We start from the raw sequence: 25,462 nt of genomic DNA, 5'->3' as shown, positions 1-25,462 counted from the left end.
AAACACATTATCCCCACCCTGCGTGTCTTATACTTTAAAAATAATCACAGGAGAAACCAGTTCAGAAGTTTCCTGTCCTTCTTGTAACATAAGCACCAGGGATGACAAGCTGCAGTGATCATCCGAGCGGCTTATCTCTATTTCCAAGTGAGCATTCGCGCCTTGATTTTTCTCTCAGAACATCACACTGTTTTCTTGTCTCCTTTCCCCTCTAGGGATATGAGTCAAATTCTTGATGCCTATGAAAATAAGAAGCCATTTTACCTGTATACGGGCAGGGGCCCCTCCTCCGAAGCGATGCACGTAGGCCACCTCATCCCATTCATCTTCACAAAGTGAGTATCGCGTCATCTGACTGCTCGCACATGTGTGGTTGGTCACAGACCTCGCCTCGAGCTGACAAGGCAGCTCTAGTTCATGTTGGCTTGAACAACCAAGGTCTGGGAAATTGGCCCCTTTGTGGCTTCTGTCCATCTCGTTCCCGGTGTCACTTTAGAGGAACGTGGGTGATGGAGAAACCCTGCTCTGGAGTCACTGGACCTGCGTCCTCCTGTTCCTTGTCCACGTGACCACAGAAGAGTCCTTCATTGAGCCTTACTTTCCATATCTGCCCGAGGCAAATAACAACACCGACCTCACACAGTTATCGTCAGGCTTCAAAACAGAGTGTGCAGAGCGGCCAGCATGAGCCGATTGGGAGGCCCTCCCAGTTAATAAATGGTGGAGGCCCTTGTTCCCAGTAGTCAAGTCCACAGCATGACCAGGCATGCAATGCTATGGACCAGCGAGTTTGGACGTACACCGGCAGTAGGAACCATGTTTCCAGATGCAGAGTGGCATTTTTCTGCGGGGAAATGAGAGGTCAGCCTTCTTCCCCCGTGTCCCTTAGGTGGCTGCAGGACGTGTTTAACGTACCCTTGGTCATCCAGATGACCGACGACGAGAAGTACCTGTGGAAGGACCTGACCCTGGACCAGGCCTACGGCTACGCCGTGGAGAACGCCAAGGACATCATCGCCTGCGGCTTCGACATCAACAAGACTTTCATCTTCTCCGACCTGGACTACATGGGGTAAGAAGACGCTCGGCTGCCTCTTAAACGAGCAGACGTGGAGACCAGGTCGCCGTGGCCGCAGCGCCTCTCAGACATCTGAGATATCGAGGTCTGGACAGTGTTTTTCTTCCTTTATTAAGTGTTGTGATCTGGTTGATTGGTTACATTGACGATGAAGATTTCCGTCCTCAGCTGTGACGGAGGAGTAGCCCTGCCTCGCGGGTTCCCCCCGAGGTGGTCGGTTGTGCCAATCAGGGTGTTTTTCCCTTCTTCAAGGTACCCTTTCCTCACACAGGAAAGACTCATGGGTGACACCGTTCCCTCACAGTCTAGGTTTTTAAATCAGCCACTTAATAGGCCAGAATATCTCATTCTGAAAATCCATGAGTTATAACTTCCGAGGTCCTGAACTTCATCCCAAAAAGTGTGTTAGAAGAGTCAGACTTTGTTGTGGGGGAGGAGACAGCTCAGCGGTAGAGCGTGTGCGCAACACGCACAAGGTTCTGGGTTCAGTCCCCAGCATCTCCATTAAATAAATAAATAAACCAAATTACTTCGCACCTCCCCCCACAAAAAAAAAAATGACAGAGAAGTCAGAGTTTGTCAGCTGTCCCAGGAGGAATGCCGTCCAGCTCAGCAGGTAGTCCATGAGCCCCTACGATGTGGTGCTCCCGCACAGCACTGACTGTCCCCAAAGGGCAGGGATTGAGACTCTTATCTTGCTGCATGGAGCGTGGCCCCTGTCACGCGGGTTGGTCGGCAGCTCCTGGCGGGGCATGCTGGGAACACCGGCGGGGCTGTGTGAGCAGTAGGGGCAGAGGAGTTTGCCTGTTTCCCCCAATCGTTCCCTTTGTAAGCACTGACGTCTGAGTGGTCGCTTTGTATTCACTGAGAGAAATAGATGCCTCGGTAGGAAATCCCCGCCTTCCTACCAGCCAGTACATGAGTGAATCTAATTGTACCTATTACATTCTTTCAGTCGCTTCTCTTGTGGGCACGGAGGCATGGTGGGGTGCTTGAAGAAAGGAAGGTAGACCTGAGTTTGAGTCCTGGCACCTCTGTTTCGTGGCCATGACTCAGCAAGACTGGTCCATGAGTAGGACCAGATGAGACCTTAGCTGTCAACGTTAGTATAACTTTCATAGCACTTAGTTTTACTTCTCTCCCCCCATTTTCCCTAAAAGGACTTGATTCAACTGCCTGAACCCACAGACACTCTGTGGGCTCTGCCGCTCTTTTTAGGACAAGGCCCTCTGTGCAGCCTCGTCCCGCTCACTGCGGCCCCTAGCCTCTGGTCCCCCCACCCCCCGAGCCAGTGCTCTTTCTAAAAGGCAGGTTTGGCCTTGTCCCCTGCTCGCGCCTTTCCCGGTTCTCCATCATCAGGATGCAGTTACTCTTTCCCCTTCGCACCCCAGCCCCGTGTGATTTGGCCCATGTTCCGCTCCAGCATCACCGCCCCCCCCGACTGGACGGAACTGTTTGCAGTTCCACATCCTCGCCTCTGTCCACACTCTTCTCTGCCCAGAGTTCTCTCCCCTGACCCTGGTGCTCCTAGCTCAGCAGAGTCCTTTGCTGTCTTCCCCACGCGTGATCACACATCACCTTTCCCTGGGAGCTGTCCCTCCCGAGCCAGATTTAGGTGCCCCCTCTCTAGTTCCCCCATGCCCCGACTCCCCGTCTGAGCATGAGGGGTGGTCCTCTCCCACTAAGCCAATAAAGCAGCAGGCATAGAGCGCCCTCCCAGGCCCTAGAACAGAGCAGTGAGCAGAACAAAGTCCCCGCCTCGCTGCACAGAGATGTTGGTGGGGCAGAAACAAACACCTCACGAGTCCATGAGGACGTCACGGGAAGTGGGTGCGTGATCGGGGTGGGGGCGAACATCGGCACAGTCCACGTGTGAAGGCCGCCACGTGGCCCACCCTGCTCTCGGCGCGTTCTCACCTAGAACGTGGGGTCTATGGTGGCTTTTTTCCAGCCTCTCTGGTGACTGCAGCTTTGAATCTGCCTCTTTGCTCAGTAAGAACTTCCTTTTTCTCTGTGGACATGGAGTAAAGATGAAAACCCAGACAGTATGTAAACCAAAGTGTCTGTACTACCTCTTTTTAGATGTTGTATGTTGACTCTAAGGTTAGGCGGGACATTTAAAAGTTGAATTCTGATTTCAAGTATCTTTTTCCCTTTAAGAGTTTCTTCTAAACATTCAAGCATTTTACTTTCAAAATCTAAATCTTTGATTTAACAAAGTTCCTTCCTCATCTTAAGAGCAGAAGTACAACAAAGCCAGCCTCCACCCTCTCGAGGGCCCCATGGGGGAAGGAGTCAATGGTGGGGCTGCAGCTTCCCGCCACCCCCAACCCACCACATTTCTGGCCCTGCGTGTGGAGCCGTGAGGGTGGAAGGACCCTGCTCCAGGGATCTGAAAGCTACTGTTCCAGACCCAGCTCTGTTCGGGGTTGGCTTGGTTCCTTTGGGCAAATCCTTCAGTTCTCTGAGCCTGTTTTCCCATGAAGTGAGGGGTTTACACTAGTGAGAGGTGGTCCAGTGGAGGGGTTCACAGTGCTCTATCTGGGCTCTCATCCTGCCTGCACCTGCCATGTGACCCAGGCCGTGAGTTACCTCCTCTCTGCCGGCTCAGCTCGTACACCAGACAGGTGTTTGCTGAGTTTCTGCCATATGCCAGGCCATTGCTGGGGGTTCAGCAGCCACTGTGTCAGGTGCTCCCTAACAGGGGGGGTCCTATGGCTAACAGGTAGTAGAGCAGGTGACGTGAGTGTTGGGAGGATAGCGAAGGAGTGAAGAGTAAAGAATGGGTCCCTCAGGGCGGGGATTGACAGTACCGTCACTGCAGAGCTTTGTGGGGACTTGCCAAGCCACTGCACATGAAGTGCTCGAGCTGGCTGGCTGGCTTCTGGCGAGTCTCAGTGTCACCGTCTACAACCTCTTCCAACTTCAAACCCTGTCACTGGTCGTCTGCCTGTGTGAGTTAATCTGGGAGATGTTCTCCAAACCAAGGGAGTGTGATGGCGGGTGTTCTCCAGGAGGCAAACTGTGGTACCCGGCCCGCATTTATGGGGTGCAGCCAGGTCTGTTCCTTATTCCCAGCGAAGGCAGGTGCGTCACACTCATTGGCAACTGGGCTGTCCCCGGGGACACCATGGGCACAGTGCGGCCAGGAAGTGACCCATCTTCCAAGAACAGTCAAGGTGGTCTTCTTCAGGAGTCCTGCTCAAACGCTCAGAGCTGGAGCCCTGTCACAGTTCCGGGATGCCTTACACTTTCCCTCTTTGTGGGGACTGGGAGCCATCTCGTGCAGTGTGACCCCAAGTGGAAGCGGGGGCCACTGGCCCATTTGCCCTGGGGATTAGCACAGACAGTCGCCCCGATCCCGAGGCTGCATGGAGTCTTTGCTGGCCCATCTCCCCCAGTGGCAGACAGCTCTTGTGCTCGCCAGGTGTCAGCAGCATGAGGCCTGCTCGGACAGGAGATAGTTCCTGTTTCCACAGGACGACAGGGCAGGCATCTTTCCAGGTGGTTCTTGCACTCTGCTCTCTGCTGTGTTCCTCATACTGAGCAGGTCACCCAAGCTGGGAGTCTGCTTGTTGCCATGTCTCCTGGTGTGTCCTCGCCGTGGAGCTGCTCCACCCTGTCCAGAGCCCCCAGGACTGAAACCCAGCTGGCTAAGCCATAGCCTCACCCCCTCCCTCCTTCCCCCGATCCCTGTCCCTCCACCATTGCTGACTGCGACTCTGAACAGACCCAGCTGCGGTGGCCTTGACCTTTACAGGGCTTCCTGCCTCGCACTGCCCCCAACTCAGACAGCATTGTCCCTGCACTTCTGACACTCACACCCCACCTGCCAGAGACGTTCAGGGGTCCCCCTTCGGGGCCAGAAATCTTAAACTCTTCGAGCGATATGGTAAGAGAAGCACAGGCGTTGGGGCCAGACGAGCCAGATCCCAGGGCCTGTAATCACTAGGTCTGTGACGTGACCCTTGATCTCTCCAAGCCTCTGTCTTTATCTCTAAAGAGGAGGCGAAGCTGCTGCCTCGAAGGGGCGTTGGGCAGTGTTAGCTTGTGTCCTGCCCTTAAAACAGCCCCTGCCACACGGTAGTAAACATTAGTTTTCCCACTTCTTCCCTTTGTGTCCTTGTGGTGCCTGACACTGCAGGGCCCGGCGGAAAAGCTGCTGAGTGCGTTCATCAAAAGATACAGTGTAAGGAACCACTCTGGGTTCCGCCCCTCTGGGTGTTGGCTTCATCTTCAGCCTCATTCTAATAGCAGAATGGCTGCCACAGATCCAGACCTCCTTTTCACACCTCTTACCATCCAGGAGAGTTCGGTTGCTTGAACCACCATCAGAGCCCAGCCCTGTTGCTGGGGCTGGGGTCACCCTGCCCAAACGGCACAGAAGCCCCACAGTAGAGGGGCAACGGTGGCCAGTGCGGAGGACGCAGTGCACTGAGACAAACGCTCCTTCCGGGGCCCGTCCTTTTCTGTCCAGACATTCCATCCAGTGACAAGTTGCAAGTACAGTTGACTGTTGAGCAGTAAGGGTGTTATCCATGTGTAACCCAGGCAGCCTTCCACATCCTAGGTTCCTCCCCATCCGCAGGCTCCACTGACACAGACCACGTAGCACTGTAGTACTTAACTACTGAAAAGTATCCACGTATAAGTGGACCCACATTGTTCCTGGTCAACTGTGGTCTCCCACAATAAGCACACAGTCTGTCTCAACAGAAAAGTTGCCCTGGGGCCCCCAAACTCGAAGCTCTGCGGGCTCAGCCGGTGACCCCTGCAGAATTCGAATATCTCACATTAGCCACTGAGTCTGAATCCGGTGTGTTCTTGCCTCTTTTGCTGACGGGATTTGTGTGGATTCCACACTGGCTCCTTCCGGGTCCCTCCGCTCTGCCCGCTGCAGGCACCTTCACCTATAGGTGGCGTCTCAGCAGCTTCCTCTCCAGCGTGTCCCAGGCCGGATCGGGCCTGCTGGGGTTACGGTCCGCTGCTTTGCCCTCCATGGACGCTGCCCTCTGGGCCTGGGGTTTGATTCTGATTGTCTTTGCAGGATGAGCCCAGGCTTCTACAAGAATGTGGTGAAGATTCAGAAGCACGTTACCTTCAACCAAGTGAAAGGCATCTTCGGCTTCAGTGACAGTGACTGCATCGGTAAGGAGCCCGCGGCTGCCTGGGCTCCGCCCGGCCCCATCAGAAGGGAGCAGGGCCCTGGAGACACCGCGGCAGCACGTCGAGTTGTCTGCCAGGGCTGAGCTGTCTGAGAGGGTGGTGTTTGCTGTCTGTCTTTTTAAATAGTAAGCCCAGGGCTGGGTTTTCCCTGGAACGTAAGAGCTAGTGTGATGCATTCGACCCCTTTTCTGGGCCGTGTGGAGCCGTACTCAGGATACCAGCTGTCCCTCTCCTCAGTCATCCTTTTTAAGGTTTAGAAGAAAGAGATTGGGGACGATTTTGGAGTCCTTGGCCTGCTTGTGGGGTTTCAGTCAGTGTGGGTAGCCTTGGGGAGGCCCGGGGGCATGAGAGGACCTGCCCTGGTGGCCAGGAACCTGCCGCCTTTGTCTCCCTGGACCTCAGTTTTCCCACCTACAAGAGGAAGCTGCTTGCCTCGAGTTCCCCCAGAGCCTGCCCGCCCTTGCTCCCCTCCCGGGGCCCGGCTCCCAACAGATGGGCACATGGTTTGCCTCCCTCTGCACATGTTTCCGGCCCTTTCCGCGTATCTCAGTCCCCTTTCAGATGCAGTGGCCTCCTCTCCCGTTAGACCCTCAGCTCCTTGAGCTGAGAATCAGTCCCGAGACGAGTGGCTGGGTCCCCTGATCCCCTCCCCTTCTTTACTTCCGGTGCACGGCCCAGGCCTAGTGGCTGCCGACCAGACGTCTCCCAGGACGAGGCCGTGGGCACCTCGTGTCGGGCGTGCCCGGCTGGGAGGGAACCGCTCCAGGGGCCAGCGTGAGGGGCCTGCAAGGAAGAGCGCAGAGGGAGATGCCGTGCGGTCTTACTGGGGGCTTTTCACGTAAGGAAGACCGCTTGATGTCTCAGGTTCACTCCTGACGACGGGGACATAACCCAATGGTTTGAAGTGGTTTTTAATCCTGGGAATCCGGGCATCTCTAGTGGGGAGGTGTCTCCGTCGGGGCTGCACCGAGTGAGTAAGGAGATGGAGGTGGGAGGAGCTGCTGCACACACCGCTGTCAGGAGACCCGGCTCGGAATCCTGGCTCGGCACCTACTGGCTGTGCCCTAGGTCTGGGGACCCACAGAAGCACTCAGAGCCTGAGGTCCACACACGCAAGATGAGACAGCAGTGGCACCTTCTCCAGTGAGTTGTGGGGTGCAGACGACCCCAGGGAAGGCCCTGAGCCCGAGCCCGGCACCCACAAGCAGCTCCATGCTGCGATAGGGGCGCTCGCTAGTAGCCGCCCACCTGTCCCCTAGAGAAAGGCAGAAACCCAGAACTGGGGTGTCTCTTTCTGAAGTAGGAGAAAACGGCTGCCTGGAGACAGCACCAGAGACAGGATTTCAGGGCTGGCACCACGCTGGTGGGCTGGCCGGGCTCTACTCGTCAGGCCCACATGGAGGTCCATGCCCTTTGACCCCAGGATCCCACTTCGGCAGGCCTGAGCAAACAGCAATAGCAGCGTTAACAGCAGCAGCATACAAGCTACCGAGAACAGTTATGGACCAAGATACCAGCGTTTATAGTCATTAAAAATGTGGGACCGCCTAGACAGCCAGTGGGTGGGGCACGGCTGACACGTGTGTAAACGTCACAGTGTGGGACAGGTAGGGAACCGACTGGAGAGAGGACAGCTAAAATGCAGAGTGGAGTGAAGGGAAAACGGAAGGAAACAGACACAAGTTGGGACTGCAGATTTTTTTCTTCTTTCTACTTTTCTGTAGTTTTCAGATTTTCCTTAGTGGTTGTTACTTTTCCAGTGGGAGGAAGCATGTTTTTGTTCTGCCCTCTCACTGGGCCAGTTACCTAGAGGGAACTGGTCTCGTGTGTGAAGCTATTTGGTCCTCACTTCTAGGGAAGATCAGCTTTCCTGCCATCCAGGCCGCCCCCTCCTTCAGCAACTCGTTCCCTCAGATCTTCCGAGACCAGACAGATGTGCAGTGCCTCATCCCGTGTGCCATTGACCAGGTCAGGAGCAGAGCTGGGCTTCTGTCGTCTGGGGGTTGCAGGAGGTTCCTCCTCTCTTCAGTGGGAAAGGAGGTTTGAAAGATGTTGGGGAGGCAAGAGTCAATTCCTTAAACTCCTGGGAAGCTTGGGGGTGTCGCCATGAGGCCCTTGCAGGGGCTGCGCACGGGCTGACGGCGGGCCCCTCCTTCTACTGTCCCCTCCCTTCACCCAGGACCCTTACTTCCGGATGACCAGGGACGTGGCCCCCAGGATCGGCTACCCGAAGCCCGCCCTGCTGCACTCGACCTTCTTCCCTGCCCTGCAGGGTGCCCAGACCAAGATGAGTGCCAGCGACCCCAACTCCTCCATCTTCCTCACCGACACAGCCAAGCAGATCAAGACCAAGGTGAGCGCCGCCCGGGTGGGAGCAGCCTGCGTGCAGGGAGACTCACTGTGTGCAGGGAGACGGGCACCCCTGCTCTGTGCTTCGGCCTCCACTGCCACAGCGACCTTGGATCCTGGGATCCAGGCAGCCCGGCCCTGTTCCCAGATCCCAGGTGAATTTGGTTGTAGCCTTTTGAGGGCAAAATTCTGAATTTTTGTTTTGTTTTGTTTTTCCATCTCTTGCTTTTCTCACCAACTCTGTTGGGGAAGCAAAATCATGGCAACTTTCTTTAGTTATAGTTAAACCATAGAGAAAAATGAGGACATTTCTGATCCCCCAGCTCAGGGGCTAAGGACTCCAGGAGCTGGTCCAGGAGCTTTCTGCATATTTCCCGGTTCCACTTTGCGCTAGGAGACAATGCTGTGTGCCCCTTAAGGACGAGAAGGATGGGGCCCAGAGAGGGAGACCAATTCAACCACGTTTCCACCAGAACCAGCAGGTGCCCTCCTGGCCCATGAGCCACCATCACCAAGGTGGGGTGTCCTATCAGAGGCTCCAAACTGATAAATGTCCTTCCACAAGACAGTTGGGTCTGGCCCAGGAGTGCTCACTAAATATTTTGTGAGTCACCAGAGAAACTAGAAATCAGTTAGTTTGTGCCTCCTCATTTTTCGGGACCGCACTCCTGTTGCTCGGTTCTGAATTGCCAGTTTGTGAACAATTCCCTCACTGTTCCACAAAGCTGTTGACAATTTGGAACCAGGTGTGTTTTTGCGGGTTGGAAGATTAGAACAGGAGTGCCAGAAACTGTATTTGAGGACTGAAACGCAACCATCTGAGTCACTGCTGGGCCCCTGCCCCTTCTGGAAAGTCCCAAATTCTGGCTGACAAGGGGGAGCCCTTGAGATCAGAACAGTCTTCCAGGAAGTGGCAGTCGCCGGCTTTCCCACCCTCAGTTGGAGGCTGGTGTGAACAGGGCTTTTTCTTTCTCTTTCGCTTCTGCTGAAAATTCCAGAACAGGGTGAAGAGGGGAAGGGAAGGTCCTGTTCCCTCCAGCAGAAAAGTCATTTTGTTTTGTTTTTGAGGTGTTGTTTTAAGGAAGTCATTTACGGCTCTGGGACATTTTTCATTCGTTCAGGGACCAACAAAGACCCAAGGGTTACATGAGCAGTGAGTGTAAGGTCAGGAACCACACGCTGGCATCACGGCTGCCCTGTGGGGCAGGTCAGGGGCAGGTCAGGCCCTTGTTCTCAAACCCCAAGCCTACCTTCAGCTCCAGGATCAGAATCTCCTCGCCAGCCAAGGAGGGGCCATCTGCCCTGGCCCTCTCCCAACAGGAACAACAGCGGCCACACCAGAGACACGGAGGCTTGGCTGCATGACTGCCTGCCGCACACTTACCTGTGTGACCTCAGTCAGTCCCACAACCCCCTGGAGGCTGTGTCCATTTCTCAGCCAAGGAAGTTAGGTTCAGAGGGGCCCAGCAGCCTCCCTGCATTCACACAGCTGGGAAGCAGTGAGGCAGGACCATATCCCAGGTCCCCCACAGCTTAGGCCCTTCCGGGCCTGGAGTCAGGAGCCCTGGGTTACCTGGGCCCCACCACTCACCTGCAGGTGGTGAGTGACCGTGGTTGTCCAGGTGTCACGGTGAAGTGGGAGCAGCTGTACAAACTTCACAGAATAGAGGCAAGGGTTACGTGAGATCACCTATAAAAGCAGTTGTAAACTGTAGAGTGCTGCCCAAATTGAAGATCGCAGTTTAGAAGTGGAGAGTGGGGCAGCTCCTTTGCAGTGCTGGCCAACGCATGCCTCCTGTGGGCTGTGACATGATGCCCTGCCAGAGCCCTCCAGCCAGCTTCCGCCGTCCTGCCAAGAAGGGTGGGTTCCTCTGACCTCGCTGGTGCCTGCCGGCCTCTGCCCCTGATGTTTGTCTGCTGCCGCTGGGCGCCCCGGCTAGTCACCGGCCCTGAGGTCCTCCTGGGGGACTGACTGAACGTCTCCACTGAGACACCCCTGCTCTATGCACCCTCTCCCCGTGAAAGCAGTGAGGGTGGCATTTGTACGTAGTAAGGTTCTCAAATGCTCATGGGAAGAGCCCTGAAGGAACTTTGTGTCTCCTTTTTGGTTTTTCCTCTCTCACCTCTTGACCCTGATTTCTCTAAGATGACCTTCAGTGATTCCGAAAAACCGTTTTGTTAGCTTCTGAGTCTTCAGCTGCTAAAACTGCATGTTTTCACACGGGGTCCTGCCAGCCGGCCTGCCGCCTTCACACTTCTCGTGGGTGCTGCTCTCCCTGTGAGCCCTGTCCTTGTGCCCCCGTCCTCTTGTCCACGTGGGGGGTGGCAGCCGAGCTGGGTCAGGCTCTCCTGTCCTCTGCTGACAGTGCGCCCGCCCCTTCCCAGTCACCCCTCTGACTCTGAAGATGGACAGTGTTCATCCACTTTCTGCAGCTCGTCACCTGAGAGCACTTAGAACATGTCCCCCAAATTTCAGCTCAGGTGTGCTCTGGCCTCCTTGACTCTCCTGTGTCTGTGAGGGGGGTGCTCAAAGCTAACCCGCCCTCCAGGCCCCACTGCAGCGAGCCCCACTGTGGCTCGTGCCCAGGCTCCTCAGGAAGGAGCAGTTTGGGGGCTCCTCCCGCCCCGGGGCTCCTGGCCAGCCCCCACCACAGGGTGTCCAGGCCCACCGCCACCTCTGTCCCCTCACCGGCGCAGGTCAACAAGCACGCATTTTCCGGAGGCAGAGACACCGTTGAGGAGCACCGGCAGCTTGGGGGCAACTGTGACGTGGACGTGTCCTTCATGTACCTGACCTTCTTCCTCGAGGACGATGACAAGCTGGAGCAGATCCGGAAGGTGAGTCTGGCCTGGAGGGTGGGACAGGCCCGCTGAGAGAGGCCGAGGTTGAGTCTGTCGGGCGTGTTCTTGACCGAGTGCCCTGAAACCTTGGGAACAGGAAGTTCACACAGCAGGAAATACAAACTGCTAGGTAATCGCCATACGGAAAGGTTTAACCCTTCTAGCCATCAGAGAAACATAAACGAAAACAAGGCATCATGAGTGCTGGAACAACACCCCCAGATTGGCGGGGTGGGGGTCGCATCTGCAGTGACCGCAGTCCAGACGCTTCAGGGCTCGCCCGGCTACATCAAGTGTTGTCAGCACAGCCTCTTGGCGAGCAGTTTGGCAATGGATACAAAGAGCCCAAAGAATATTCATAGCCTTCGTCTCAGGTTTTCCAGTTCTTGGAATTTTTTTCCAAGGAACGAATCCAGAATAAAAAACTCCCTGTGCAAAGGTGTTAAAAATGACAATAGCAGAAAGTTCAGAGGAGATTCTACAACAGAGAAACCGTTAACTAAGAATCATAACAGGAGGGGTTACTAAGCAGCCGTGAGGTTTTAGTTACAGGGATAAAATGCATGCAGTAGTGATAACAGGACAGGAAATTGGAAACGCAGTGAGAGCCGCTGTGTGCGCGTACAGTGCTCCAGGAAGCAATCCAAACCTGCCAGGGTGTTAGCGGTGGCCCTCAACTTCTGGGCACTTTCTTTACTTGGCTGCTTCTTTGTGGCTTAGGTACTTATTAAGTTTGTTCGACGCATACTTATTACTTTGCAATCAGAAAATGAAAAAAGATTCAACAGAGATTTTAGAGAAGCCAGTAAGGCTGAAGGGAGCATCTGTCTCAGGGCCTGGAGTTTGTGACCCGGCAGGGAGGCCGAGCCCCCTACCAGTCCCTTTAAGAAAAGCGTGGCTTAAGGCCCAGCCTCTGCGCCGCCCACACAGCCGTGTGGGCTCCGCGCGGTGGTGCCCGGGGCAGGAGGTGCCCGGGGCTGCGTGGCCATTTCTCACCGCACCCACCTCCTCCCGGGCAGGATTATACCAGCGGGGCCCTGCTCACCTGGTGAGCTCAAGAAGACGCTCATTGAGGTCCTGCAGCCCTTGATCGCCGAGCACCAGGCCCGACGCAAGGAGGTCACAGACGAGATCGTGAAGGAGTTCATGACTCCCCGGAAGCTGTCCTACGACTTCCAGTAACGCCCCTTTTATATACACGTGCTGAGAGATGTAATTTACCAGTCATCCCAGCCCAGCCAAATCAGCACTACCCTTAGGCTCTGTCGCACGGTAATTACTGGCCTGGTGTCTCTAAGCCCTGTGTATGTACCAGTACTGTTTCTTCTGCTGAATGTCATTGTCGGTCTCGTGTGAGCATAACCCCATGGGGGGGAGTGGGTGCCAGGGGATACTGCATGGTCGCGCAGACAAGTCCAGCTGGAGTCTCTCCCACAAATCAGCTGCAGGGATGTGGAGCCTTGGGCTAGGTGTCCACTGGCCAGCCTGCTCTGGTCCATAGGATGACAGCTATTTGAAAGCATCCTACAGTTTCAAATAGACTCTTAAACCTGCTCTATAAAAGAATACATAGTCTACATGTACAGACCTAGAGTCAAAATGTCATGACCGTAAAACCGGAAAAAAAAAGTTTTGAAAAGTTGATGTGGCAAAGTTTAATGAGCACAAGATGTATTTCAGCCCCTGCCCCACCCCCCAAAATTAAAAATTGCTAGCTAAAAGCTCTGCTGTACTTCTGACTGTGAGAGATCTCTGCTCGAAAGCTGCCTTTAACGTTGAATACTGGCCAGAGTTGACCAGTTGTTATTAAATTGAGTCTTTTGTGGGTGAAACTTCCCAGTTTACTAAGCTCCAGACCATGCACGCACTCTACTCCAGAAATCACGCTCTTTTCCCCAAATGTACTAATACTATGTTTCCACCAAGTGATCCTAGACACTCCGTACTGAAAACCGGTGGCCGCTTTGCTCCAATTGTGCCAGGTGCTGCGGGGACTCTGTTGCCTTTGCAGATGCTTTTGTTTTGATGCTCGACTGACATGGAAGTCTATAGAGCAGAGCCCTGCCTGTGTCCCCAGACAGGTGGACGCAGCTAGACAGCGTGCAGTGGCCCCAAGGCCTTTTGTGGCGTGTCCAACGGAGGCCCGTTTGAACGTGCGCCCTGTGTAGTTTGGGGAAAGCAGAAGACATCTCAGGGAATGCCCTTGGTTGAAGTGTCTGCCCTTTCTGGAGGCGCAGGGCCCACTCCTGACTGCTCTACTCCAGTCTTGCTCACAACAAATAAACTCCCCTTGGTCCCACCTGTGTCACTGTGCTGACTGGGGTTGGAGGTGCAAGCAGGGGCCTCACTGCAGTCGGGGGCTGTGCTACACCTGCCCCTCCGTGGACGGCCCTTGACTCCACGAGCATCACACTTGGATAAATGTGGGATGGACACACTGTCCTGGAAGCCCCCATGGCTCTGAGGCGCTGGCTCCCAGGAATCAGGAGCAAGGAGCCTGTCTGCCTTCCGAGCCCTCGGCAGCCTCCCTGATGCTGACTCTCACAGAGTGTGATGTTTCCAACAGCGGGTGGGGAATGCAAGCAGATGTCTTCATTTGTGGGAGAGGGAGGCAGCCACAGGGTGGTCAGAGCGGTGCCGGGTAGGGACAGGGGCCAGACTGTGAGCTGGGCCACAGGCCATTCATGGGGGCCCAGGGCAGGCCCCAGCTGGAAAGGAGCTCTGGGCTCACTCAGCTCGCCCCCTCGTGTTACAAGTAGGGAAACTGAGGCTCGGGAGAGGAGAATGTGACTTGTCCAAAGCCACACAGTGGGTTTGTTGCAGAATAGGCCTGTCCTGACTTTCATGTTGCTCTGCCCACACACAGAGGGACCAGTTTGCACAAGGGCCCTGAGGTTTCCGCCCTGGGAGGCCCCAGTACCAGTGTGCGGCACGAGCTCACCCATGTCTCCTCTCCCTGCCTTGATTCCCGCCAGGCTGGGCCCCTGCCCCCGCTCATGGCTGGATGTGGCCCGTGGAGTGAGCCACCCATGGTGGGGCCGTGGGAGTGTGGCCTGGACAGCTCAGGCGACCTATCGTTGCTCCATTGTGTCCACACCACAGGAGGGAACACAGTGAAGTCTCCAGGGCAGCAAAGCTGCCCCTTCACTCACCCAGAGCATCATCCTGGGGCCACAGAAAGGTGACACAGGCCAGTGACTTTGGGTGGACCCCCCCCAGCTCCCCATAAAACAAAAGCAACACCACCTCATGTGGGTCTTAGGAGCTGGGCCCTGGATCTGAGGTCAAGGGACTTGCCCAAGGTCACTGCTGGTTAAGACCCTCCTACCACCTACACTTTGCTAAAAACCAGTGGATTCTTTGCTGAGAGATGCCCTGGATTAGGACAGGCAGCAGCGCCGGGAGTGAGGTGGGAGGTCGGTTACCATCCCCTGTGATGTGAATGTCTAGCCTTCAGACCTAGCTGTTCTTTGGTCCCCGGGTCTGGCCCGGCCCCATCAAGCTGCATCTGGGACAGTGAGAGCACACTAAACAGAGTGGAGAGCTGGCGGGGGCGGTGAGGGACGGCACCGCATGGCGAGGTCCCACGCAGGCCTCAGCACATGAGCCCAGCAGCCCCGTGGTTCCCCAGTAAGCCCTCGGGTGACTACCCTTTATCTCTCTCATTCAAAACTTCAGGTGCAGCTTGGACTTGCTTAGTGGGAAAACCTAGCTCTGGCCCTTTGATTCTGTGTCTCGCCCTTCTCTTCCGCACTCCTTCACTTCCCCATTTCTAAAGAAAGGGCTGGGTTGGTCCTCCAGAGGGCCTTGGCACCTGGAAGTTGTAGCAAGAGCGAGGCCCTGGCCTTCCCACAGAGCCACTTCCCCAGCTTGGATGGGGCCAGCGTTCAGTGACCGATGGTCCCCACCCTACCCCGGGGAAGGCCACAGGAGGTGGGCACGCTAGTGGTCTTCTTGCCAAGGGTGGACGCAAGGACAGGGTTTGATGAACACTGAAACCTTTTGTTAGTGATGCCCTTCCCCCAGCACCCGGCCAAAGCTCTCAGCCTCTTTAACTGCAAGCGTGATGAACTTCGAGGATGCACTGCAGGGCTTCATTCATTCACTCATGCATTTATTCATTCCACACCCCCTGAGCACCTGCTATGTGCCAGGCCCTGAGCTGGATATAGTCCATATCAGACATGCTGATCGTGGGCAGCTCATAGTCTTGGGTGGGGTGGGGGTTGGGGCAGGAGGAGGATAGTGACCAGACAATGAACCAGGGCCCCATGGGAGCGGAGCAGACCTAACAGCAGCAGTGGTCAGGAAGGGAGAGCTTCCTGGAGAAAGTGACGCCTGGGATGTGGAGTTAGCCAGGCAGAGGAGGAGGAAGGGTGTTCTGGGCAGAGAGCACAGGATGTGGGCAAGTCCTTGGGTCTGTATGACAGGAGCAGACCAGAGGAGAGGGTCCCCCAACGTGTTCCAGGAATTGGGAGGAGTTTCCTTCAGCCAGGACACTGGAGGTCCTTCAGTCCAAAGACACGGTCAAGGCCAGTGTCTGAGTGAAGATGGTGTTGCCTGGCTTTACCAGAGGGCTGCTGCAGTGGGGACCGGGCAGGTTCATGCTGGACCGTCACTGGAAGCGGCATGGTGCCAAAGTGACGGCTGGGCCTCAGCAGTGCAGGTGTGCACCTCCCCACATCCTCCCTGCTGGGCGACCTTGGGCAGGCCTGGCCCGTCTCTGAGCTGTTGTGATAATGTGTAACCTATGTAAGGACCCAGCGGTGTCGAGGACACACGGACCCTCCCTCCTCCAGGCCCCTTGGAAAGGCGGCTCACATCCCCTGGGCTGCACTGGAGGGGCCAGCTGGCTGGAACTGGCTGGAGCCCAGTTTCCCTGAGAAAGGGGGTGGGTTTGGGTGGGTTTGGTGAGGAGAGCAGGTGCCATGTTGAACTCTTGAGTGGCCCCCTGTGGCAGGGCTCAGGGCACAGGCCAGGCCCCCCAGCCCCAAAGGCCAAGAGAGTGGAGCCAGCCAGAGTGCTGGGCTGGGCCTCAGTGTGCCCATCTGCACAGTGGGAGCCCTGGTCACACAAGTTTGGAGGGCTTGGCCTCTTGAGGGTGAGCTGGAGATGAGGAAACCGGTCACCAGCCCCACAGAACACAGAGCATCACCACTGACATCTTGAGAAACATTTTATTGGCAACAGCTCTCCGCTTCATCTCCAGGGTCTACAGCAGAGCGACCAGACCTGTGAGCAGACCTCACACCGAGCTCCCCGGGGCTGCCCTGCAGCGCCTCTCTGAGCTGCCTGGCACAGGGGCTGAGCGGGCCAGGCGCCAGATAGCTGTGCCCGGGTTCCATCTGGTGGGGAGACCAGGTGGCTGCCTCTGAGAGACCAGGCATGAAGAGCACACTAGAGAGCATGGAGAGCTGGGGGGGGGGGGCGGGGGGCCAAGAGGACACAGGGGTGCTCTGAAGACATGGGGCGGCAAGGGGAGGGAAAAGGGAAGCCGGGGTGAAAAGTGACCAAATGCACAAATGACTCCCTGCAGCCACATCCTCATCCCAGAGGCCCCCTTCTCCCTGGCACGTGTGACCCTCAGGCCAACCCCGGGCTGACGGCAGATGGGCCCCATGACCTTCTTGTGGTCAGTTGCTGGGCAGGGAGGCCCCGGATGCCCTGGGGGATGGCCTGGTGGGGCCTGGACCCCAACACTCCCCTCTGCCCTCTCCAGCTCCAAGGACCTCCAGAAACTGCTGGCAGGTCGGCCCCTGGCTCGTGGGAACCGGTTATGTGAGCAGGCCCCGCGTGAGCCTCAGCACGGCTTCGTAGGTGACGAAGACCACCATGTTGACAGGGAAGGCGCGGCAGCAGTTGAGCGACAGCCCCTTGAAGAGCACCCGCGGCCCCTCCTCCCGAACGCTGCTCACCATGCAGTGCAGGAGGCCCCGGTAGCGCTGCTGGCCCTGCCCGTCCGCCTGCAGGCGCGACTTGATCACATCCATGGGGGTGGCCACCGCCCAGGCCAGCACCCCTGCACAGCCACCGGCCACCAGCACGCCCAAGACATCTGCCAGGAGAGCCCCACACGGGCCTTGGTTGGAAGCCAGACTGGGGCCCCCGAGGAGGGCAGATGGGCACCCAGGTCAGGGCCCAGGCAGGAGGGAGCCCTGGGCTCTCACCGTGAACGTGACCCATCCAGCGCCACCCAGAACAGGTCTGTCCTTTCGTGTTGAAGGCATCGAGGTTCCCACCCAGGAGGCACCGGGTACCAGTGCGGCCTCATCCACGTCTCCCCTCCCGGCCTCCACTCCCCTGGGGCTGAGCCCCACCACTGTCCCACGCCTCAGCCCCCATCTCACCTGGCTGGTTGCGGCCAGCAGGAGTGAGCCACTCACAGAGGATGGCGTAGGAGAGGAAGTAGGTGGCGAAAGAGTGGCCATCCCGGAAGAGCAGGGCTGAGCTGCCCTTGTAGAGGCCCCTCAGGCCCTCCTCCTGGGCCACCGTGGCCAGGCAGTGCAGCGGCCCACGGTACTTGGGCTCCGGTGCAAGACTGGCAGGGGGCGCAGGACACATGGGGGGTGCAGCCGAGGGCCCCGAGGCCGAGGGGCGCTGCTGCTGCGTCTGTGTCTGCAGACGGACCTTGGCCACCTCGGTGGGCGAGGTCAGGAACACCTGGAGCAGAGCGGGGGCGGGGATGAGGCGGCAGCTCTGCCCACGCTCCCTGTACCTGGCTTCCCCCATCAGCCTTGTGCTGCCCACAATGACATCTGGGGACCCTGGGCCCCACGGAGCTCCAGGCTGGCCCACTGGCCACGGTGGAGCAGGGTTCAGAGCCAGCCCTGCCCGTGCAAGCTGGAGCCAGTGCTCTCTCCGGTGACACCCTCTCTGCTGGCAAAGTGGCTCCACACACAGGAGCTGCCGGGTAACCATCTATGACTTCAGGTCCCAAAAGTATTTAATCATGTAATTAATATGTTAATGACATATTAATGTATTATTTAATGTAAGAATAGTATAACACTTAATGTAAGCATTTGATAACTTTTTTGAAGTATAATTGATTCACAATATTGTGTTAGTTTCCAGCGTACAACAAATTGATTCAGTTATACATATAAAACATTTGATCACATTAGTATATGACAGATTATAATTTACTAATACTATTGGCTGCCATCTTGTGGGTGCTCATACCTGTCAGACCCTGTGCTGGGAGCTCCACACTCATAACCTCACCACACTTGTCACAGAGGAAGAGACAGAAGCTCAGAGAGGCTCCCTAGCACACTCAAGTGCTCTCAGTTAACAAGTCAGCCGAGTCTGCACCCTCAGTCCCCAGCCTCAATCCAGCTTCTGCCCTGAGCAAGCCTCAGTTTCCCCTCCTGCAGGGCTCAGTGCCCTCTCAGGCCCTCATGACCTCTCCCCACCCCTGCAGTCCCTGGACCCCATCACCCCACCCCACTCACACGGACGAGTCCAGAGGCGAACCCCGAGAGCGTGATGTCAGTCTTGGCGGGTTTGGCGTCGGCGCTGCCGTACCGGAGCTGGCAGATGTGTGCGAGGCAGTGGTGGTAGGTGCCGAAAGACACAGATGAGACCAGGGACACCGTGCACACGGGCAGCGAGAGGCCCCTGTAGAAGCCCCACACCTGGCAGCAGGTGGAGGGGACCAAGGGCCCGAGTCAGGCTGAGGCCCAGCCGGGAGGAGTGGCTGCCCAAAGGGCCCCTGAACCTCACCCTGCCCCGCCCACCCTCACTGCAAAACCCCCAGCAAGTCACTTGCCAGCAAGGGCCTGCGTTTCCTTGGCTGTAAGACGGGGATTGTCCCACTCAACTTAGGTTGTGCAAAGGGAATGAGGAGACGGGGCCAGGCCTGACCTAGGGCAGCTAGGGGATGGCAGTGATGTTAAACCAGGAGCTTCGTGGTTGCTCTTTCTCTTTTACTCGCCCACAGCCGGCACTGATTCACAAGTTCACTTTGGTAAGTGTCCCTGAGACCGTCCTCCAGACCTGAGCTGGACCTGGGGACCCCTGACAACTCTACCCAGTGCACTTTCAAAGGGTGCTCAGACTGCAGAAATGCAGACAGGTCCCTCCCCTGACCATCAGAGGCCCCAGATGCCCCCTCTAGACCCTCTCCTGGAGGCAGGGCCTCATTCTTAGCACCTCTCGTGTGCCAGACATCCCGGCTCTAGTCCTCAGAGGAGTCCAGGAACTTGGTGCAATTATCCTCATTTGAAAGGTGAGAGAACTGAGGCCCAGAAAGGGGCTCAGCATTGCCAGGCCAGGTGGTGAGTGGCAGCCCTGGGGTCTGAGGCCCCAGCACCCCCTGCCCATTACCCTGGCCCCAGGCCTACCTGCTCTTGGCGATATGTGTCCCGGATGCAGTGCCAGATGCCTGTGTACTTGGGCTCTGTCTGGATCCTGACCTGTGGGAGAAGCAGGCTTCAGGAAAGGGTGGCTCCAGGACTGGGGCAAGGTCAGCAGGCCCTGGAGTAGGGAAAGAGCCAACCTCTTGATTGTTGAAGGCCTGCTGACTGTGGGCAGAGCAGGGATAGGGAGTCTCATTTAAGATGAGAAATCTGGGAGGCACAGGGGTGAGAAAGGGGCACTGACAATCCTGAGGACCATGATGGGGACTTGGTCTGAGTAGCAGACTAGGAAGGTCTTCTGCTCATTGGTGGGAGTCCTAAATCCAGGCAGGAGCCTCAGGATGGGTGGCAGGGGCCTGGCTATGACCGTACCTTCACCGTGTCCAGGGGGTAGCCCACAGCAACACCGCAGACGCCTGGAAGGAAACCCAAGAAACCAGTGAGGAGGGCAAGAGCCTGAGCCCATCTCAGGGAAGGAGGGGCAGCCCCGACCGCACTCCCACTGAGAGAGACCCAAACCCAGCTCTTCTCCTCCACACTGTGTCTCATCAGTGAGGGGAGTGACCCCCATTGTACAGATGAGGAAACAGGCTCAGAGAGGTAAAGTGACTTCTGCCAAGCTGCTAGTGGCTTCTCCTCCTTGGCCTCCCCTCCGGTGTCATATTTGGGAGAATTGGCAGGACACCTGCTGGGCCCTGACTCCAAGCCTAGGCCGAGCTCGCCCTCAAGCATCATTCTGTGAAGGGTTTGTCTGCGAGCTGGAAGGCAACCGCGCCTTGCAACTCTGGGGGGTGGCAGAGGGGGAGGCACAGCTCAAGCAGAGACTGGGAGGTAGGAAAGTCCAGGGCACCCTAGGGCTCCGTGAAGGACTGCATAAGTTTGCATGGGACAGAGTAGGACCCAAGGCTTCCTGGACCACGGCCCTCTGCCTTCTGCACAGAGGGCCAGATGCCACCATCCTGTTCCTTTCTTCTCTCCTAACACCAGGGTCTCAATGGCCAAGCCCCCAGCACAGCCGTGGGGAAGTCAAAGAGCAAGCAGGTAGGTCCCTGGAATTTCATCCCTGAGGATGAAGAGGTGGGTGAGGGCCATCTAAGGACAATAAGGGATGTGAAGCCTGTGCCCTATTTACTATATATCCCAGAACTCAATAAATATGCATGAATGAAAGAACAAAGTCAATGAATGAATGAGTGAATAAAGAAAGTGAAGCAAAAGACTGACTGACTGACTGACTGACTGACTGGCTGACTGACTGACTATCTTGGGTAGAATTACCCTCCTTGACCCTTACATATACCTCACCGAACTCCTACTCATCCGTCAAAAGCCTGCCACAGCATCATCTCCTCTCTGGAGCCCTCCCTAATCCCCATCCTCTTGGCTGCCTCTGTGCCAGAAAATATGCTGGTCACAACCCCTGTCACCTGGTTTTGCTGCTGTCCCACAGCCTGCCATCTCTGCCTCCAAAACTAGAATTCCTCAAGGAAAAGGACCAGGTCTGAACACCGTGAGCTGGAGCCAGGCACAGAGCAGGAAACCTTCCCACCCAGGCCCTCCCTAGGCTCTGGAGGAAAGATACAAAACTCTGGAGCCCTTCCTGCTGTGTGTCCTTGGGCAAGTCAAACCCCTTCTCTGAGCCTCTTCCTTAGGAGACTAATATCCAGGGAAGCTGCTGAGCCCACAGAAGGACCTCAGAAAGCCCAGTGGTGAGGCCAGGGCCCTGGTCTTTCCTGGCTCCACACTGCCCTCCCCTTCTGAAGAGAACACCCCACATGGTTCCCAGAAGTATTGACCACAAGCCACTGCTATTTCACAAGAGGAGCAAGGCCAATGGGGTCTCACCCAAAATAGTCTCCCGGGCCTGTGTGATCAATGCTGGGAGGAGCCCACGCTGGGAGGAGCCCTGCTGGGAGGGCTGGTTATCTCCAGATGGGGCTGGGCTTTCAAAACAGCCCTTCCCCACAAGTGAAAACAGTCTGGGGGCCCAGCGAGGTGGGGATTGGGTGCTTGCCGCCAGCGGAGGGAGGGTGGGGCCGGGCTCGACCGGCCCCTCCCCCTCCGCACCCACCACTCCCAGTCAGTGTGGCAGGACCCAGGCCCAGTCTGTCCTCACTGTCCACCCTCTCCTGGAGCCTCTGGTTCCTCCGCCCCAAGCCATCATTCTCCACGCTTATGACGCCCAGCAGCCCTCTGGCCAGGCAAAGACCACCCACTGCCCCCACCCAGCAGCCCCCACCCCTTGCTGCCTCTCAGCCTACTCGGCTGAGCTGCCCCCCAGGCCAGCGCAGACTCACCCCACCTCCTCCTCCTCCTGGGCCCTGTGTCCAGGGAAACTGTGCTCTCCTCCCAGTACCTGGCACATGTGGCCCACGCCAGGTGCCAGCCACTTGCAGAGGAGCTTCGAATCCCACTGCTGTCAAGGCAGAGCACCCCCTCCAGCCCCTCCTGGCCCCTCCAGGAGCAGCTGTCCCCTGCAAGGCCCCACTGCCCCTGTCTCTTACCTCCGAGGGCTCCAGCAACAAAATCCATGGACAGTGTGGGTGGTAGGAAGGCCCTGGGGTCAGCCTGCCTCGGAGAGGTCTGATGCCACCTCCAGGGTGGCTCCAACAGCTCCCAATTGGCTCCTCTCAGACCTTAAGTACCTGCGGTGGGGGGCAGGGGACAGGAAACAGGAGCCTGCTGACCAGTGGCCCTGAAGGCAGAGGCCATGCTAGACAGCAGGCGGGTCAATGGACTCCCTCCCACCCTACCCCAAAGGACACTTGTCCCAGTGCCCTCAGGACCCAGATGTCAGGAAGTATGTGAGAGGCCACAGGAGGTGTCAGGCTCTCAGGAAGCAAGCTCACTGTCCCCACGCCTGCAGGCCTGGGCCTCCAGCCAGTCCAGACACCTCCTGGGGAGGCTGTGATGCCCCCATCCCACCAAACCCAAGCTCAGGCCTTATCCTTGCCCTTGGGCCTTCTCACCTCCCCTGGAATTGCTCCCACCCAGGGAACCCTCAAAGCTCCCTTGCTTATTCATTCAACAAACATACCACTTATATGTAGAATCTAAAAAAAAAATGAGATAAATGAACTTATTTACAAAACAGAAACAAAGGAAACCATAAGCAAAACAAAAAGGCACAACCTATGATATGGGAGAAAATACTTGCAAAAGATAAAACTGACAAAAGCTTAATTCCCAGAATATATAAACAGCTCATACTACTTAGTAACAAAAAAACAAACAACCCAATCCAAAAATGGGCAGAAGGCCCAAACAAGCAATTCCCCAATGAAGACATACAAATGGCCAATAGGCACATGAAAAAATGCCCAATATCGCTAATTATCAGAGAAATGCAAATCAGACCTACAATGAGGTAGACTGAATGGCCATCATTCAAAAGTCCACAAATGATAAATGCTGGAGAGGGTGTGAAGAACGGGAAACCATCCTACACTATTGGTGGGAATGTAGTTTGGTGCAGCCATTATGGAAAACAGTATAGAGATTCCTCAAAAGGCTAAAAATTGATTTACCATACAATCCAGCCATCCCATTCCTGGGCATATATCCAGAGGGAACTTTAATTTGAAAAGATACAGGCACCCCAATGTTCACAGAAGCACTATTTACAATAGTCAAGGCATGGAAACAACCTAAATGTCCATCGACAGATGACTGGATAAAACAGTTGTGGTATATTTATACAATGGAATACTACTCAGCCATAAAAAAGAATAAAATAATGCCATTTGCAGCAACATAGATGGACCTGGAGATCGTCATTCTAAGTGAAGTAAGCCAGAAAGAAAGAAAACTACATGATATCACTTACATGTGGAATCTTAAAAAAAAGACAAATGAACTTATTTACAAAACAGAAACAGACTCACAGACATAGAAAACAAACTTATGGATACCAGAGGGGAAGGGAGTGGGAAGGGATAAATTGGGAGTCTGAGATTTGCAGATACTAACTACTATATATAAAATAGATAAACAGTAAGTTTCGAGTTTCTACTGTATAGCACAGGGAACTATATTTAATATCTTTTAATAGCCTCGGCTGCACCCAGGCCCCGTCCCCAGCGAACTCCAGTTGGCAGGGAGGGAGTCGGGGAGACAGGCCACCGATGACTAGGTGTCTGGGAGGTTGGTCAGAACCCTCCGGGGAGCAGCCCAAATGCAGGTCACAGCCAGTGCACCATCTGCTCCGTCTTGTTCACAACTCCCTGGTCCCACACTGTTCCTGTCGATTCCACATTTGTCTTCCTGGCCCCGGGGCCCCGGCCAGGTCTGCCTTCACTCTGAGTCCCCAGAGCCCAGCCAGGGACCAGCTCTGAGCAGGGCTCACTGTCAATTTGACCTCTAACCAAACCAGGACACTCCTGAAGGCCACCTCTGTCTGCTGGTCACTGGAAACCATTGACAAGAATGGTGAGCCCCCAGCAGTGTACCCCGCTTTAGTTAACCAAACACTCTTCTTTCACCAGCTCATGGGGTCCTCATCACAACCCTGAGAAGGAGGCAGAGTTGATGGTTCCATTTTAGAGATGGAGACACCGAGGCCCAGAAAGGGGATTCATCCGAGGCCATGAGGACAGCAGGGCCAGATTTGATCATGAGACCCTCTAACAACCAGCCCCTCTCTAATGCCGAGGGCCAGACCCTGATGCCTGTAAGCCCCGCCCTTATGGTTGTGACCCCAGTGGTGAGCTCAGCACGTCCCCCCATGTGACCCACATGAAGTCCTTCAAGGACACTGAGGCTCAGGGAGGCGGTGCACGTGCCCAAGGTCTCACACAGTAAGCGTCCCGTTAACAAGAAAGCTGGCAGGACTGGAGACAGGAATTGACATGGCAGGGTCCTGGCTGCCCTGTCCAGGTGGCCCTCAGGGCAGGGGCTGCCTGTCCACCTATTTCCTGCCTCTGATGAGTGAACCTGCAGGCCGGCCTTGAACAGGCTGGTGCTGATGTAGGGGAGCCCCACCTCCACCTGCCCAGCTGTTTGTGGAGTGAGTGGGAGACACAGGCTGGCAGTGGCCACTGCCACGACAGAGGGCAAAGGGCAGGATGCAGCTCTTCCAAGGCCAGTCCTGATGCCATCCTGGCCTTTAGTGAGACGCAACTCAGCGTCCAGTTAGGAGCCAGGCTGCCAGCCAGATTTGAAGAAATCCCAGCTCTGCCACTCATCCCAGCTCTGAGACTTAGGGAAAACCCCTTGACTTCTCGACACCCCCATCTCTGCACTCACTGAATGAAGAGAGTAGCTGCCTCACATCTGTGACCACTCAGGGCAAGCTCCGGGGGTCCTTGTGGGAGTGGCCAGCCAAATGCTAAGGCTGCATTAGTAGGAGCATAGGTTCTAGGAGGAGGGAGGTGACAGTCCTGTTCTGAGCAGGGCAAATACAGATGGGACTTGGGTTCAACTGCAGATGCTACACTCGAGAGGCCAGTGCCTCAGATATGAGGGAGCTTGAGGCCTTGGTCTAACTGAGAGAGCAGGGAGCAGTTTGGTCTCATGTTTCCTGCAGGGTCTAATGCAGTAAGCGCTACCCACTCTCTGGCACCTGAGCCAGAGCCCAGGAATTGCCCTGAACAGCTTTCCTCCTGCACCCGGCTTCCAGTGAAGCACCCAGCCTTGAGGTCAACCCTCTGAAGTTCATGTTCAGATCCAC

General features: G+C 56.1%; 2 protein-coding genes across 2 annotated transcripts in view; one reads left to right on the top strand and one right to left on the bottom strand.

The window, feature by feature from the left end:
* The window catches only part of WARS1 (tryptophanyl-tRNA synthetase 1), a 30,481-nt gene extending 16,748 nt beyond the window's left edge, over positions 1 to 13,733 (top strand). Inside the window, 8 exon segments of the mRNA XM_006184147.3 lie at positions 216 to 335; positions 890 to 1,072; positions 6,126 to 6,226; positions 8,100 to 8,212; positions 8,424 to 8,597; positions 11,291 to 11,431; positions 12,454 to 12,480; positions 12,482 to 13,733. Coding sequence (XP_006184209.1) covers positions 216 to 335; positions 890 to 1,072; positions 6,126 to 6,226; positions 8,100 to 8,212; positions 8,424 to 8,597; positions 11,291 to 11,431; positions 12,454 to 12,480; positions 12,482 to 12,616 — 994 coding nt within the window. The 3' untranslated portion in view covers positions 12,617 to 13,733.
* Positions 13,734 to 16,597: 2,864 nt separating this feature from the next.
* On the bottom strand, positions 16,598 to 22,512 carry SLC25A47 (solute carrier family 25 member 47). Its single transcript, XM_006184148.3, has 6 exons — positions 22,299 to 22,512; positions 20,167 to 20,210; positions 19,780 to 19,851; positions 18,889 to 19,071; positions 17,782 to 18,094; positions 16,598 to 17,489 (listed from the first exon to the last, which is right to left on the bottom strand). The coding sequence occupies exons 1-6, from the start codon at positions 22,324 to 22,326 to the stop codon at positions 17,209 to 17,211; spliced, it is 921 nt and encodes a 306-aa protein (XP_006184210.2). The 5' UTR covers positions 22,327 to 22,512; the 3' UTR covers positions 16,598 to 17,208.
* Positions 22,513 to 25,462: the final 2,950 nt, after the last annotated feature.

The sequence above is a fragment of the Camelus ferus genome, chromosome 6 (assembly GCF_009834535.1).
Source record: "Camelus ferus isolate YT-003-E chromosome 6, BCGSAC_Cfer_1.0, whole genome shotgun sequence".
Taxonomy (NCBI): Eukaryota; Metazoa; Chordata; class Mammalia; order Artiodactyla; family Camelidae; genus Camelus; species Camelus ferus.
Note: the sequence above shows the minus strand (reverse complement) of the source record. Positions and strands in the feature narration are given on the sequence as shown.

Coding starts and splice junctions, on each gene's coding strand:
- SLC25A47 (XM_006184148.3), bottom strand. CDS start 22,326: ATGGATTTTGTTGCTGGAGCCCTCGGAG. Junction 20,211..22,298: donor TGTTGCTGGAGCCCTCGGAG/GTAAGAGACAGG, acceptor GTTTCCTTCCAG/GCGTCTGCGGTGTTGCTGTG. Junction 19,072..19,779: donor ACACATATCGCCAAGAGCAG/GTAGGCCTGGGG, acceptor ACCTGCTGCCAG/GTGTGGGGCTTCTACAGGGG.